Source organism: Hyla sarda, chromosome 10 (assembly GCF_029499605.1).
Source record: "Hyla sarda isolate aHylSar1 chromosome 10, aHylSar1.hap1, whole genome shotgun sequence".
Classification (NCBI taxonomy): Eukaryota; Metazoa; Chordata; class Amphibia; order Anura; family Hylidae; genus Hyla; species Hyla sarda.
Genome location: NC_079198.1, coordinates 115090494 through 115107821, shown reverse-complemented (window position 1 = coordinate 115107821; position 17328 = coordinate 115090494). Strand labels below are relative to the sequence as shown.

General features: G+C 40.8%; 1 protein-coding gene across 1 annotated transcript; it reads right to left on the bottom strand.

Annotated features, from left to right (window-relative positions):
- Nucleotides 1-5595: 5595 nt before the first annotated feature.
- LOC130293237 (olfactory receptor 6N1-like) lies at nt 5596-16400 on the bottom strand. The gene is made up of 4 exons (XM_056541739.1): nt 16280-16400; nt 14375-14488; nt 8506-8573; nt 5596-6546 (listed from the first exon to the last, which is right to left on the bottom strand). Exons 1-4 carry the CDS (start codon nt 16398-16400, stop codon nt 5596-5598), a joined length of 1254 nt encoding a protein of 417 aa, XP_056397714.1.
- Nucleotides 16401-17328: the final 928 nt, after the last annotated feature.

Here is a 17328-nt window from a genome sequence, read left to right as displayed (position 1 = left end):
TCTCACTCTTATCAGCTATACAAAGATTCTATCTTCCGGGAACATTTCAACTTAAGGAGTGAACCAAATCACACTTAAAATCTTATCAGCTACACAATCCTTCCTGGGAAAACCCTAACCCTAACCCTAACCCTAACCCTAACCCTAACCCTAACCCTAACCCTAACCCTAACCCTAACCCTAACCCTAACCCTAACCCTAACCCTAACCCTAACCCTAACCCTAACCCTAACCCGCTCTCACTCTTATCAGCTATATAAAGATACTATCTTCCTGGTACATTTCAACTTAAGCAGAGAACCAAATCACACTTAAAATCTTAACAGCTACACAATCCTTCCTGAGGTAACCCTTGCTCTTCTGAGTGTTGCTGTGTAAGAGGGGGCGTGTAAGAGGAGTTACAAAAACTGTGATTATCTGTTGTGCGGAGTGAATCTGTGGAGTGGGTGCGACTGCCTATAGTCCACATTCATATTTTGGGTAAGTCTTTCTTTCTTGCACATAGTGGGATAACTGTTAGAGTTTAAACACCCTTTTTCATTTTTTCTCTGTTCCACCTCTAGGGAGAGGAGAAGTAGATTGGGCATAGATGTATAAATCTTAGCTTGGGACTCTTATTGAGAGCTTGCTCTTCTGAGTGTTGCTGAGTAAGAGGGGGCATGAAAGAGGAGTTTCAAAAACAGGAGTTTGAAAGCAGGAGGTTGAGATCGCTGTGAGTGTTAATTTCTGAACCCACAAGGTCTACAAAAAATTTTAAGTGTAATTTTGACTGTCTGTTTTTGCCTATACATTTGTGAAATCCCCATAACTAGATGGCCTCCATGTTGGAAAATGCAGTCCAATGTACATCCTGTTCAATTTATGCAATCCTTGAACAACAGTTTGAGGGTGCACATTGTTGTGCGAGATGTGTGCTAGTTGTCCGTTTGGAAGCCCAGATCCTGCATCTAGAGGGGCGACTGGCAACAATGAGAAGCATTAACAACATGGAGAGGAGTCTCCTGCTCACTGAGCAGGCACTCTCGGGAATAGAGGTGGGGGAGGACAGTCAGGCAGTTAGCTGGGTTACAGTTAGAAAGAAGGGTAGGGGAAAAAGTGTCAGGGAGGCTAGGCCTGAACTGGCACACCCCAACAAGTTTGCCCGCTTGGCAGATGAGGGGGATGCCATTACAGAGCTAGCAGAACTGCAGCAGGACTCTGCCTCTGACCGCCAGGGGGGTGTCTACTCCAGTAAGGAAGGAGGGAGGGAGGAGTACAGGGCAGGCCAGACAGGTTTTAGTGGTGGGGGAGGGTGCAGCTTTGCTTGGGGAGAAGATGGCTAGAAGGGTGGAGGAGTGTTTAAACTAGGGACTTGGGGGGAGGGAACCTACAGCAAAGAGGGGGGAGATAGTGTAGATAGAGAGGTGGGAATTATAAATGTACCTGGGGGTGGAGCGGAGGGAGGGGTTAGAATAGTTAATAGGAATAGGCTTCATATGAAAATAAAACTTACACCCTTGAATCCCATTAACCCCAATAACATAAAGGATGGAAATGTAAAGTGTATGTTCGCAAATGCCAGAAGCCTAGCAAATAAAATGGGGGAGCTTGAGTCCTTGATACTGGAGAAACATATTGATATAGTTGGGGTCACTGAGACATGGTTGGACTCCTCACATGATTGGGCCGTTATTCTGCAGGGGTTTACATTGTTTCGCAAGGATAGAATGAACAGAAAAGGTGGTGGAGTCTGTCTGTATGTAAGAAGTGGTATGAAAGTCAGTGTGAATGATGCCATAGTGTGTGATGATTCTGAGGATGTGGAATCACTGTGGGTAGAATTACAAAAGCAGGGAAATACTGAAAAAATAATACTTGGTGTCATCTACAGACCCCCTAATATCACTGAAGAGATAGAAGTTCGGCTTCATAAACATATAGAGAGGGCCGCCCGGGCAGGTACAGTGGTAATAATGGGAGATTTTAACTATCCAGATATAGATTGGGGCCGGTGGTTGGCTAAAACTACAAAGGGGCGACAATTCCTAAATTTATTGCAGGATAATTTTATGGGCCATTTTGTGGAGGACCCAACAAGAAGTGATGCCTTGTTGGATCTGATCATTTCCAACAACGCAGAGCTGATTGGTAATGTAACTGTGCGGGAAAACCTTGGTAATAGCGACCACAATATAGTTACTTTTGACTTAAAATGTAGAAAACAAAGACAGATGGGGAAGGCAAAAACATATAACTTTAAAAAGGCAAACTTCCCTGGGCTGAGGGCTGCACTACAGGATATAGACTGGGGGGAGGTGTTCTCAAATACTGATACAGAAGGTAAATGGGACATCTTTAAATCAACTCTAAATAACTATACAGCTAAATATATACCAAAGGGGAACAAATATAAACGATTAAAACTAAATCCTACATGGCTGACACATGATGTTAAAAGAGCAATAAACAACAAAAAAATAGCCTTCAAAAAATACAAATCTGATGGGTCAGCTATAACATTTAAACAGTACAAAGAGCTTAATAAAATCTGTAAAAATGTAATAAAAACAGCAAAAATTCAAAACGAGTCACAGGTGGCCAAAGAAAGCAAAACTAATCCTAAATATTTTTTTAGATATATAAATGTAAAAAAACCAAGGACAGAGCATGTAGGACCCCTTAATAATGATAATGGGGAGGTTGTCACGGGCGATCAAGAGAAGGCGGAGCTACTGAATGGGTTCTTTAGTTTTGTATATACTAAGGAAGAAGGAGCTGACATTGGACAGGTCAGTGCGGGTAACACATCTTGTAATGTACTGAACTTGCTTATTGTAGAGATGGTACAAGGTAAGTTAAGTAATATAAATGTAAGCAAATCCCCAGGGCCAGATGGACTACACCCAAGAGTTCTTAGAGAGGTAAGTTCAGTAATATCTGTACCCCTGTTCATGATATTTAGAGATTCTCTGGTGTCTGGTATTGTGCCAAGGGACTGGCGCAAGGCGAATGTGGTGCCAATCTTCAAGAAGGGCTCTAGGTCTTCCCCAGGAAACTATAGACCGGTAAGTTTAACGTGCATTGTGGGTAAATTGTTTGAAGGACTTATAAGGGATTACATACAGGAATACATAGGGGATAATTGTATTATAAGTGATAGCCAGCATGGGTTTACTAAGGATAGAAGTTGTCAAACCAATCTAATTTGCTTTTATGAAGAGGTGAGTAGAAGCCTTTACAGAGGAATGGCTGTGGATATAGTGTTTCTGGATTTTGCTAAAGCGTTTGATACTGTCCCTCACAGACGTCTGACAGGTAAGTTAAGGTCTTTGGGTTTGGAAATTTTAGTTTGTAACTGGATTGAACACTGGCTCATGGATCGTACCCAGAGAGTGGTGGTCAATGATTCGTACTCTGATTGGTCCCCGGTTATTAGTGGTGTACCCCAAGGTTCAGTACTGGGCCCGCTGTTGTTTAATTTATTTATCAATGATATAGAGGATGGCATTAACAGCTCTGTTTCTATCTTTGCAGATGACACCAAGCTTTGTAGCACGGTACAGTCTATAGAGGAGGTGTATAGGTTACAAGATGACTTGGATAGACTAAGTGTCTGGGCATCCACTTGGCAAATGAGGTTCAATGTGGATAAATGTAAAGTTATGCATCTAGGTACTAATAACCTGCATGCATCGTATGTCTTAGGGGGGGATTAAACTGGCAGAGTCACTGGTAGAGAAGGATCTGGGTGTACTTGTAGATCACAGACTACAGAATAGCATGCAATGTCAGGCTGCTGCTTCCAAGGCCGGCAAGATATTGTCATGTATAAAAAGAGGCATGGACTCAAGGGACAGGGACATAATACTCCCCCTTTATAAAGCATTGGTACGGCCTCACCTGGAATATGCTGTTCAGTTTTGGTCGCCTGTCCATAAAAGGGACACTGCGGAGTTGGAAAGGGTGCAGAGACGCGCGACTAAACTAATATGGGGCATGGAACATCTTAGCTATGAGGAGCGATTAAAGGAGTTACAATTGCTTAGTCTTGAGAAGAGACGTTTAAGGGGGGATATGATAAACATATATAAGTATATTAATGGCCCATACAAAAAATATGGAGAAAAACTGTTCCAGATTAAACCGCCCCAAAGGACGAGGGTGCACTCCCTCCGTCTGGAGAAGAAAAAGTTTAGTCTCAAGGGGCGACACGCCTTCTTTACCATGAGAACTGTGAACTTATGGAACAGTCTACCTCAGGAACTGGTCACAGCAGGAAAAATTAACAGCTTTAAAACAAGATTAGATACATTCCTGGAACAAAATAATATTAATGCTTATGAAGAAATATAAAATCCCATCCCTTCCCCAATATCGCGTCACACCCCTACCCCTTAATTCCCTGGTTGAACTTGATGGACATATGTCTTTTTTTGATCGTACTAACTATGTAACTATGTAACCCTAAACCTAACCCTACTGCTCTCACTCTTAACAGCTACACAAAGATACTATCTTCCTGGTATATTTCAACTTAAGGAGAAAACCAAATCACACTGAAAATCTTATCAGCAACCCCAACTCCTCTCACTTTTATCAGCTATACAAAGATACTATCTTCCTGGTACATTTCAACTTAAGGAGAGAACAAAATCACATATAAAATCTTATCAGCTACACAATCCTTCCTGGGGAAACCCTCACCCTCATCAGCTACACAAAGATACTATCTTCGTGGTACATTTCAACTTAAGGAGAGAACCAAATCACACTTAAAATCTTATCAGCTACACAATCCTTCCTGGGGAAACCCTGACCCTAACCCTCTCCCTCTTATCAGCTATACAAAGATACTATATCCTTTTTATTATCTTTGTTATTAGAATGAATTATTTACGTTCGTTTACAGATAACGAATGCATTCGTTATTTACCGCATGCATTTGGAAAATAACAAATACATTCGTTATTTTGCTATTCGTATTATCATGGCTATTCGGGAATGTTCAATATTTGTTTTCATGCATTCGGATCGGTCCGAATGCCCGAAAATGCTAAAATTAGGTAAATTAGACATTCGTGCCGAACTGAATTGCACATGTCTAAATATTTCTACAATATCTTGTTAAGCAGGTACTTCGGTGAAATTGCCCTGCACGTTTCTGACCAAATTGTCAGAAACAGCCTCCATGAGGGGAGCAAGAGGGCCCGACATCCTTTAGTGGGACTTGTGCTTACAGCCAAGCACAATGCAACTGGATTGCCATTTGCTAGAAAATACAAATATTGGCAGGTCTACCATTCTCTTCACATATGAGAGGAGGTTAAACTAAGAACTGGACAGATATAAAAGTCTGGAAACAACATGACAAACAGTATGTAAAATGAACACAAATTGGATTTGTCTGTGATTTTCATTTTATGCTTAGATTTTTAACGTGATTTGTAATCCACTCTCCAATTAGTTTGATGATTTTAGTTTTCGATGACTATCGATACGTCATTTAGTTCTCAATAACTAATACAATTTATGCAATACAATCTTTAAAATGTAATACATTTTTTCATTGATATTCAATGTGTGATTTCTGTTTCCCCTTACAGTTTTTTGATCAGTTCATTTCAAATGAAAACGATTGCAAAGTTTTTTAAACGTTTTTTTAATTTTGTGGTTTCTCAAGCCATATATAACAGGATTTGCTAAAGGTACAAAGACAGCAAAGGTGAGTCCAACAGCCCGATTGTAGTCCAGAGAGTAGGACTTGGCAATGCGTATATACATGAAACCAACACTGACAAAAAATAACACAACAACAATAAGATGGGAACCACAAGTAGAGAAGGCCTTCTGACGTCCAACTGTAGACTTGATCTTCAGAATATCAAATATAATCTTTATATAAGAAAGGAGTACACACACAAAATTCAGCATGATGACAGAGCTAAGGGAAGACTCCACCATCTTAAGTAATTTGGTGTCTGAACAGGCTAAATCAATCAGAGGAGGAAAATCACAGAAAATGTTCTCTACTTTATTTGGACCACAAAAAGGAAGACGAGAGATTAAAATTGTCTCCATAATTGGAGTAAACAATGACCACAGAAGACACACAATGACCAATTTTATAAACAGACCCGTAGTCATAATGGTGGAATATCGTAAAGGCTTGGAGATGGCCAGATACCTGTCATAGGCCATTAATGTGAGCACATAACATTCAGTAGCTCCCAAGATGTGTAGGAAATAAGCTTGTAAGAGACAACCAATGAAAGATGTTTTCTTGTTCTCAGCCAACAGATCAGCCAACAATTTAGGGATAGTCACAGCTGTAAAACAGATTTCTGTAAAGGATAAAGTCCCAATGAAGAAGTACATTGGAAACCGGAGACTGGGCTCCAGCAAGATCAAGAATAATATCAGCCCATTACCAAACACTATAAATAGGTAGATAAATAGAAATATTGTGAAGACTAAACCTCGGGAATGTTGGAGTTCTGAAAATCCAGATAAAATAATGTCTTGGATTTTGCTGTCATTGTTGTACATACTTTGCACATTTCCTGTAAACTAGAAATATAGGAGGGAGAACAATGAATGTAGAGTGAACTCATGGTAATGTCGACTGACAAAATACATTATATAGTTGAACATGTGTTTTAACACTATAAGCAATCACAAATACATACTGTATATCTAATAGAACCTTTTATTTAAAATAAACAGATATGACTACATAGGTAGTATATGGTAAAGAGTATAGGCCAGTCTCCCGAACCCTAGTAATGCTGTTCAGTTCCTCAAGATTGAGGGTTAGCTGGTGAATATGTCTGGTGAGCCAATTGGTGCTGACCCCGAACCCTGAAGCACATTAAGACCAGGGCTCTGGGAGAACAACGGTGGTGGAGAAACCTGGAAGGTTAAGTACAGCTTATTCTAACTCTTAGCACCTTCTTCAGCAAAAATTCTAAAAGCAATTGTTCACCAAATAAAAATGATTGATTTTAATGAGATTGGCCACAAATGAAGAAATCAGTTGGTGAGAAGGGTCAAATATGATATATTTTAGCACACTTAATCCTTCTGTTTATGGGGAGATAAGCCACCAACACAGGTGTCTGGAAGCAGCATTTGTCTGTCTCCTAAGCCAAGCAAGCATCTGTATTTAGGGATCCGGAGACATACAGTAGTAGACCATTGTTGTTCACAGTTGGCAGATTAAATGAGAACTCAGCTAATAGCTATCTACTGTGTATGGCCAGCTTAAGCAGACACTTGAACATTACATGTGGTTCACTGGGCCGAGATCATATTGTCCCCCAAAACTGCTTTATCAGCCTACATTTTTCTACAAAGGCTTCCCTATGGTTCTAGCTATGGGAGGTGCAGGGGCAGCACCACTTTCGGTCACCGTCATTATAAATGACACATGGTATTTTGCTTTGAGGACCATAAGCTTTAAAGGGGTACTCCACTGGAAAACTTTTTTTTTTTTTTATCAACTGGTGCCCGAAAGTTAAACAGATTTGTAAAGTTCTTAAAAATCTTAATCCTTCCAGTACTTATCAGCTGCTGTATGATCGACAGGAAGTTCTTTCATTTTGAATTTCCTTTGTCTGACCACAGTGCTCTCTGCTGACACCTCTGTTCATCTTAGGAACTGTCCAGAGCAGGAGAGGTTTTCTATGGGGATTGGCTCCTACTCTGGACAGTTCCTGGCATGGACAGAGGTGTCAGCAGAGAGCACTGTGGTCAGAAAGAAAGGAAATTCAAAAAGAAAAAAACTTCCTATTGATCATACAGCAGCTGATAAGTACTGGAAGGATTAACAGTTTTTTAAATAGAAGTAATTTACAAATCTGTTTAGCTTTCTGACACCTGTCAAGTAAAAAAAAAAAAAAAAAAAATGGTTTCCAGCGGAGTACCCCTTTAAGTTACACCTTGCAATTTCAACTGGAAAAGAAGCCTGAACAAACCACTTCAACCTTGCTACCATGTATCTATCAAAATCCTCTTTTATGTAGTGTAAAAAGAGGAAATGTAAAAGATTGTCATAAACATAACACGTTTCTAGGCTAGAGTTGCTTCTTCCTCAAGGAAGCAACATGAGGTAGATGTCATTGTTTACAGTCAAGCTTTCAATTCATCCTAAATAAGTGAAATGAGGTAGACGTCCGACCAGACAGGCTCTTCCAAACTCTGTCATGGGACCTTGTCAAAAAGGACAGTTCTAAGCAAAATTATTAAGGCCATTTTTCTGTGGCCACAAAGACAGAAGTCTACATTTTGCCTACAATGGTGCAACCTTTGAAGGACACTTGGTGATCTTGGTATGATAATTTGCGATTTCAGGCTTCTCTGTCACTTTAGGTCAGCCAATCCATGAATGAACACTTTCTGTTACACCAGACCAATAACATTAATCAGAACATAGAACAGACCACTAAATACATTTGTACTCCAAACCACATTTCAAAGTCAACTCTCTAAATCTATCTGGACAATAAGAATGTAGCAGCATTTACTGACCTCCCCTTTCTTCAGGCTTCTTAAGTTTTTAGGTCCATGAACTGCATACAAGAATGATTCCAGATACACTGAAAAAAATCACAAAAAGTTATGAATGCAGCATAAATGATCTTCTGGCCTTAGCTCTGCTGGGAGGTCATATACTAAAAGACAACACAAATGGCGCTCTGTTATGTTATATCGTATGTATATATGTAATTCACAATAACTGGAAACGCTTACCAAACACAGTTACACCAACGAGGTGTAACTTTGGATAGAGTGTGTAGATGAGGGTCCCTGTTGCCTTCCTAGCCACAAATAATATCGACTACAGAAGCAACTTCCTCCAACTCAGTGGGATCAAAGCAGGCGCTAGGACACTCCTTTTTAAGGGCTTGAGTCCTACAGGAACGGCGTTCCTTCACTTCAGAAGAAGAACGTTGCCCCTGTTACAGGGGTGGTGGCCTTCCTCTTCTGAAGTGAAGGAACGCCATTCCTGCAGGATTCAAACCCTGAGTAAGGAGTGTCCCAGCGCCTGCTTTGATCCCACTGAGTTGTAGGATGTTGCTTGCGTAGCTTATATAGTGTGAGGGAGACAGGCTGGGCTGGATGTATAGAAGCCTGGGAGGCAGCATCTTTCACTGGACAAATGTATGCGGCTGAGCTCTTCAGTATGGCCCTAATACACGTCTATAAAGATTACATGCCTGACTTTATGCAGAAAAGGATGGATTTAAAATGGCTTAACCCAAGGTGTCAATATACATTTGACTGTGCACAAACCATTTTATGTTCCAACCATTTTATGTGATAAATTCTTTCAATGTATTAAATGAAAAAAATAAGAGTTCTTAACAATTGATACTTTAAATGTCAAACTGAAAAAAATGATACATTTCTAGATTTCCAGACTACTGAGGTCTCTTCATAAGGTGTAATGTTATATATGAAGAGTCACATATCTATACATATAAGGGCATAGGTGAGTTGGAGCCTTTAATGTCCTGTGATCTGGTCCATAGTTTTGATGCATCCACAAGATCTGATGAAGAATCCCCAGTAGTCTCGAAAGCTTGCAATTTTTTTTTATTCTTTAATTGCAATTTAAAGACAACAGATATTAAAGCAGATCAATACAGCGCTAAGTACATAACAGAAAAGACTGAAGAATTGGCAATGACTTATATTCGAAAACACATCTAAGATAATACAATCGACAGTATTTCTTTAGCAACTTAAAGGATTGCAATATGTCTTCCTCATTTTAGTTAGTCTTCAAGAAGTTATCAACTACTGAAAATATGTTTTAGCATTTTTATCTACTGGCTGACACATTAATACAGATAGATTATTCTCTTTAACAAAGTGAGTGTATTTACAGCTTGAAGGGCAATATATTACCATGTATACAGCCTCTGTGCAGACCTTCTACATCCCAACTCTTTGAATCATCAATGACTCCAGATGGTTTGGATTCATGGAGTTTATATAAAAAGTATCTCAGGTGCTGGGGAATTGACTAGATGAAGGTATAAATACACGAGGCTTGTGAATTAACATGGGACTCACTGTAAAGTAATGAAAAGTGAACTTGGTGAACTTGTTTCTTTTTTAATCTTCCAGACTGTTTTATTGTAGAAACTACATATTAATACCCATGGAGAACATCTAGACTTTAGGCAGCAGTGCAAGAGGAATGGATTGCAGAAATTAAAATAAAGCCTTAAAGTATCATGGTCCTAAATTTTAACTATAGGAATACCACAACTGAACGTTGTTGACCTCAGTGCTGATCTCCTGGACAAGCAACCATGAATTGACTCTTCTTGCTTTTAGGTCAACCAGTTGAGATAGTTAGTACTGAACGCCTTTGCGGGGATTCGATTTTTTGTCCCATCACCCTTTTCAACAAGCCTTCTATACCCCCATAGAAAGGTGTTACAACTTAACACTTTATACCCATGCCATCTAAGGACTTGCTGGTTTGGACTGGCACTGCATGAGAGATGACACACACTAATCTGGTCATTGGGATTTTGGTGATTTTTTTTCTGCCTTGATTGTATTTTATTTTCAGATTATGCAGCGTTGATAAAGGTCTGGTGATTGAAACGTACTTAGTGGTCTATCTATGAAGAATTCACTGAATTATTGGATTTATGAATTATCCCATGCCAAATATTAAGGAAATATATTATTTTGCAGAGCCATTGGATAATTTTCCTTTGGATAAAACATGTTTTTTTGGTGACTTCTTCTGCATAAATAAACTGTGGAAACGCAAATTGAAGTTCTAGTAACTAAGATCCTTTAAGCTCAGGGTGGGTTTCCCCCATCTATAAGACTCAGATTCTGGTCATGTGATCTTTTACTGAAGTTTTTAGTTGTGCACTCTTTTAATGCTCTATCCATTGCATGTGGAGCAATAAACTTAGGGGAAAAACATGAATGAGGCCTTACTTAATATTTTTCCACTAACACTTCTTTCTTACAGACGTGATTCAGAGGGCAGATGAGTGCACATTATTGTATTGAGAACATACAATGCGTCACATTGACTAATGTAAATATGCCAGAATTCTTGCATAATTTATACCAATTTATTCAAAGTTCAAGGCAGACAGCCAGCATTTGTGCTTACTGGGACCATCATATATACAGTTGCAAGAAAAAGTATGTGAACCCTTTGGAATTATATAGATTTCTGCACAAATTGGTCATAAAATGTGATCTGATCTTCATTTAAGTCACAACATTAGACAATCACTGCTTAACCCCTTAACGACCACCGACGTAAATGTACGTCCTGGTTTGGCGGGACTTCCCGCACCAGGATGTACATTTACGTCCTGTGTATGACCGCGAGCATCGGAACGGGGACCCGCAGGCAGCCGGGGACCCGCCCGTAATGGCCGACATCCGCGATCGCGCGGATGTCCGCCATTAACCCCTCATTTTACCCCCAAAAAGCGTACAATCTTTTAAAATAAACATATTTGGTAACACCGCGTGCATAAATGTCCGAACTATCAAAATATAATGTTAATGATCCCGTACGGTAAATGGCATAAACGTAAATTTTTTTTTTTAAGTCCAAAAATGCTGCTTTTTGTCACATTTTATTTAAAAAAAATTTATAAAAAATGATCTAAAAGTTTTATATATGCAAATGTAGTATCTAAAAAAAGTACAGATGAGGGCGCAAAAAATGAGCCCTCATACCGCCCTATGTACGGAAAAATGAAAAAGTTCTAGGTGGTCAAAATAGGGCGATTTTAGATTACTGATTTTGTACAAAAAGTTTTAGATTTTTTTTTAACCCCTTAAGGACATAGGGCGTATCCATACGTCCCTGTTTCCAAGTCCTTAAGGACCGAGGGCGTATGGGTACGCCCTGCGCATTCCCGGCCCCCGGCTGTAGTTATGCAACAGCAAGAGGCAGACCACCACAACACCCAGCATTCCCTTATGGGAATGCTGGGACTTATAGTTTTGCAACAGTTGGAGGCACATTTTTTCTTTGGAAAAGTGTACCTTCAGCTGTTGTATAACTACAACTCCCAGCTTGACCAATCAGCTAAAGTGCATGCTGGGAGTTGTAGTGGTGCATCTGCTGGTTGCATAACTACAACTCCCAGCATGCCTGTTGGCTGTTGGTGACTGCTGAGAGTTGTAGTTTTGCAACAGCTGAAGGCACACTGGTTGTGAAACACTGAGTTAAGTAGCAAACCAGTGTGTCTCCAGCTGTTGCATAACTACAATCCCTAGCCAAAGTAGTATGCCTCCAGCTGTTGCATAACTACAAGTCCCAGCATGCTCTTCTGCTGTCCGTACATCCTGGGGGTTGTAGCTTTTGCAACAGCTGAAGACACACTGGTTGCAAAACACTGAGTTTGTTACCAAACTCGGTGTTGCAAAACTACAACTCCCAGCATGCACTGATAGACCGTACATGCTGGGAGTTGTAGTTTTGCAACAGCGGGATGTTTCCCCCTGGATGTTACAGGGTACACTCACATGGGCAGAGGTTTACAGTAAGTAACCGGCTGCAAGTTTGAGTTGCGGCAAATTTTCTGCCACAGCTCAAACTGCCAGCGAGAAACTACTGTGAACCCCCACCCGTGTGACTGTACCCTAAAAACACTATACTACACTAACATAAAATAAAAAGTAAAAAACACTACATATACACATACCCCTAAACAGCCCCCCTCCCCTCCCCAATAAAAATGAAAAACATCTGGTACGGCACTGTTTCCAAAATGGAGCCACCAGCTGTTGCAAAACAACTACTCCCAGTATTACCAGACAGCCACTGACTGTCCAGGCATGCTGGGAGTTTTACAACAGCTGGAGGCCCCCTGTTTGGGAATCACTGGCGTAGAATACCCCTATGTCCACCCCTATGCAAATCCCTAATTTAGGCCTCAAATGTGCATGGCGTATTTCAAGGCAACAGTTTACAGTCACATATGGGGTATTGCTGTACTCGGGAGAAATTGTGCTACAAATTTTGGGGGGTATTTTCTGCTATTACCCTTTTTAAAAAATGAAAATTTTTTGGGAAACCAAGCATTTTAGGTAAAAAAGTTTTTTGTTTTTTTTTACATATGCAAAAGTCATGAATCACCTGTGGGGTATTAAGGTTCACTTTACCCCTTGTTATGTTCCCCGAGGGGTCTAGTTTCCAAAATGGTATGCCATGTGGGTTTTTATTTTGCTGTTCTGGCACCATAGGGGCTTCCTAAAGGTGACATGCCCCCCCAAAAACCATTTGTCGCTCCTTCCATTCTGAGCCCTCTACTGCGCCCGCCGAACACTTTACATAGACATATGAGGTATGTCCTTACTCGAGAGAAATTGGGTTTCAAATACAAGTCAAAATTTTCTCCTTTTTACCCCTTTGGAAAAATTCAAAAATTGGGTCTACAAGAACATGCGAGTGTAAAAAATGAAGATTTTGAATTTTCTCCTTCACTTTGCTGCTATTCCTGTGAAACATCTAAAGGGTTAAAACACTTTGAGGGGTGCAGTTTTTATAATTGATCATTTGTGGGGTATTTCTAATATGAAGACCCTTCAAATCCACTTCAAAACTGAACTGGTCACTGAAAAATAGTGAGTTTGAAAATTTTGTGAAAAATGTCAAAATTGCTGCTGAACTTTGAAACCCACTGGTGTCCTCCAAAAGTAAAAACTCATAAATTTTATTATGCAAACATAAAGTAGACATATTGTATATGTGAACCAAAAAAATGTATTTTGACTATCCATTTCCCTTACAAGCAGAAAGCTTTAAAGTTAGAAGAATGCAAAATTTTCATTTTTTTGATCAAATTTGGGGATTTTTCACCAAGAAAGGATGCAAGTTACCACAAAATTTTACCACTATGTTAAAGTAGAATATGTCACACAAAAAACTATCTCGGAATCAGAATGATAACTAAAAGCATTCCAGAGTTATTAATGTTTAAAGTGACAGTGGTCAGATGTGCAAAAAATGCTCTGGTCCCTAAGGTGTAAAATGGCCTGGTCCTTAAGGGGTTAAGTGGTACAAAAATATAAAAGTATCTAGCCATGGGTATCATTTTACTCGTATTGACCCCCAGAATAAAGAAAACATATAATTTTTACCGTAAATTGTACAGTGTGAAAACGAACCCCTCCAAAATGTGCAACAGTTTGGTTTTCATTTAAATTTCCTCCCTAAAAAAGGCGAGGAGGAAAAAATGAAAACGCAAAAATTAAATTGACCTGGTCCTTAAGGTGAAAATGGGCTTGGTCATTAAGGGGTTAAACTAAGACACACAAATAATTAAATCTTACCATGTTTTTATTAAACACACCATGTAAACATTCACAGTGCAGGTGAAAAAAGTATTTGAACCCTTGGATTTAATAACTGCTTGAACCTCTTTGGCAAAAATAACTTCAACCAAACATTTCCTGTAGTTGCAGATCAGACGTGCACAACAGTCAGGAGTAATTCTTGACCATTTCTCTTTACAGAACAGTTTCAGTTCAGAAACACAACATAAACATATATGCACTGGTGTGGTGGATGTAACAATGACATTAGCTAACCCTCAAAACTGATGTAAAATTGAGACATTAGCCAGTATATCCTTATATGAAGGACATACCTGAGCCCGCATACCACGCCAAGGTTTCTCAAGTGATGCGGGACCTAACCTAAACCTGCCTGTGCGTGATAAGCAAGAAAACAGGGGCAAATGCGCAATTACAAAAGCTTTTGGTTCGACTTACAGACTGCTCCCAGTGTCAACTCCAGTGTGTGGTCACACAAACAATGGGAGGGAGGAAGCAGGCTATAAGCCCCACCTAAGTAGGCTGATGAGTTGCCGGCCTCACAGGTGCATCTAAATGCTACCTATACATGATAATAAAGGCGCATTGGTATATGTCCTTCATATAAGGATATACTGGCTAATGTCTCAATTTTTTGCAGACATCCTCCATTGTATGCATTTTTTGCTGGGGATTGCCCATAGCAACGGACCACAAGTGCAGGACTTGCTATTCCCTATAAATGCACACCAGCATTTGGGCTCGAGCACTTCCTGACATTTGAGACCACGTTCTTGTTGTGTCAGTTTCAGTTCAGCAATATTCTTGGAATGTCTGGTGTGAATCGTTTTCTTGAGGTCATGCCACAGCATCTCAATCGGGTTGAGGTCAGGACTGACTGGGCCAATCCAGAAGGCATATTTTCTTCTGTTTAAGCCATTCTGTTGTTGTTTTACTTCTATGCTTTGGATCGTTGTCCTATTGCAACACTCATCTTCTGTTGAGCTTCAGCTGATGTACAGATGGCCTTAAAGGGGTTATCCACTATAAGGTGATTTTACTACGTACCTAGCAGGCAGTAATGGACATGCTTAGGAAGGATCTGCGCTTGTCTTGGGGCTAAATGGCTATGTTGTGAGATTACCATAACACTGTGGCTAGCTTTTTTGAACTGGTATTTCCTGTTTGACTTTTCTTTTTTTGACTACAAATCCCACAATTCCATTTTCCTCCCTCCCACACATCAGCCACCCCACCCATTGAAACATAAATGAGCTGCATCCATTCAAAGACTTGTAGTTTTTGATCAGGGTGCCTACAGCTGTTGCATTAGTTGCAGATTGATCTCTCCCCCACCAAGCGATCGCTCCACCCATTGAAGCAGACAGGCTCCCTGTCATCAACTGACTAGTGAGTCAGGTCTCAGCCGCATTACAACCTGGGAAAAATCTGAGACAACAGTAATTTTGTATGCTGTTAAAAATAAATATTGGAGTGAAAATCACAGAATTGTGAGAAAACCGTCACACACAGGTACAGACACAATATTATGAACTACACTAACTTTACAGCCGCTGTAGCATAGTCAAATAAAAAAAAATCCTGGAATACCCCTTTAAGTTCTCCTGCAAAATGTCTTGATAAACTTAGGAATTCATTTTTCCTTCGATTATAGCAATCTGTTCAGGCCCTGATGCAGCAAAGCAGCCCCAAACCATGATGCCCCCACCACCATTCTTCACAGTTGGCATGAGGTTTTGATGTTGGTGTGCTGTGACTCTTTTTCTCCACACATAGTGTTGTGTGTTTCTTCCAAACAACTCAACTTTGGTTTCATCTGTACACAGAAAATTTTGCCAGTACTGCTGTGAAACATCCAGGTGCTCTTGTGCAAACTGTAAACATGCAGCAATGTATTTTTTGGACAGCAGTGGCTTCCTCTGTGGTATTCTCCCATGAAATCCATTCTTGTTTAATGTTTTACGTTTCGTAGATTCGCTAACAGGGATGTTTGCATATGCCAGAGACTTTTGTAAGTCTTTAGCAGACACTCTAGGATTCTTCTTCACCTCATTGAGCAGTCTGCACTGTGCTCTTGTAGTCATCTTTACAGGATGGCCACTCCTAGGGAGAGTAGCAGCAGTGCTGAACTTCCTCCATTTATTAACAATTTGTCTTACGGTGGACTGATGAACAGCAAGGCTTTTGGAGATAATTTTGTAACCCTTTCCAACTTTATGCAAGTCAACATTTCTTAATCGTAGATCTTCTGAGAGCTCTTTTGTGCTCAGGCAATGCTTCTTGTGAAAAGCAAACCCAGAACTGGTGGGTGTTTTTATAGAGCAGGGCAGCTTTAACCAACACCTCCAATCTCATCTCTGTCACGATTCGGCTCACAGGTAGTGGATCCTCTGTGTCAGCAAGGGATTGGCGTGGACCGTGTCGGTGGACCGGTTCTAAGATGCTACTGGTATTCACCAGAGCCCGCCGCAAAGCGGGATGGTCTTGCTGCGGCGGTAGCAACCAGGTCGTATCCACTGGCAATGGCTCAACCTCGCTGACTGCTGAGAAGGCGTGGGACAGAAGGACTAGGCAGAGGCAAGGTCAGACGTAGCAGAAGGTTGGGGCAGGCGGCAAGGTTCGTAGTCAATGAGGATAGCAGGAGATCTGGAACACAGGTTTTGGACAACACTAAACACTTTCACTGGCACAAGGCAACAAGATCCGGCAAGGGAGTGCAGGGGAAGTGAGGTATTATAGCCAGGGAGCAGGTGGAAGCTAATTAGGCTGATTGGGCCAGGCACCAATCATTGGTGCACTGGCCCTTTAAATCTTCGCGAGCTGTCGCACGCGCGCCCTAGAGAGCAGAGCCGCACGCGCCAGCACATGACAGCCGGGGACCGGGACGGGTAAGTGACTTGGGATGCGATTCGCGAGCGGGCACGTCCCACTATGCGAATCGCATCCCCGCCGGCAATGTCAGTGCAGCGGACCCGGAGCGCTCGGCATAACAGTACCCGCCCCCTTAGGTCT

Excerpts from the sequence above, each read along its gene's own strand:
- LOC130293237 (XM_056541739.1), bottom strand. The coding sequence starts at position 16,400 with ATGACTACAAGAGCACAGTGCAGACTGCTCAATGAGGTGAAGAAGAAT. Across the intron at positions 14,489-16,279 it reads TGTTAGCGAATCTACGAAAC|AGAAATGGTCAAGAATTACT; the intron begins GTAAAACATTAA and ends TGTTCTGTAAAG. Across the intron at positions 8,574-14,374 it reads AGCAGTTATTAAATCCAAGG|TGTATCTGGAATCATTCTTG; the intron begins GTTCAAATACTT and ends GATTTTTTTCAG.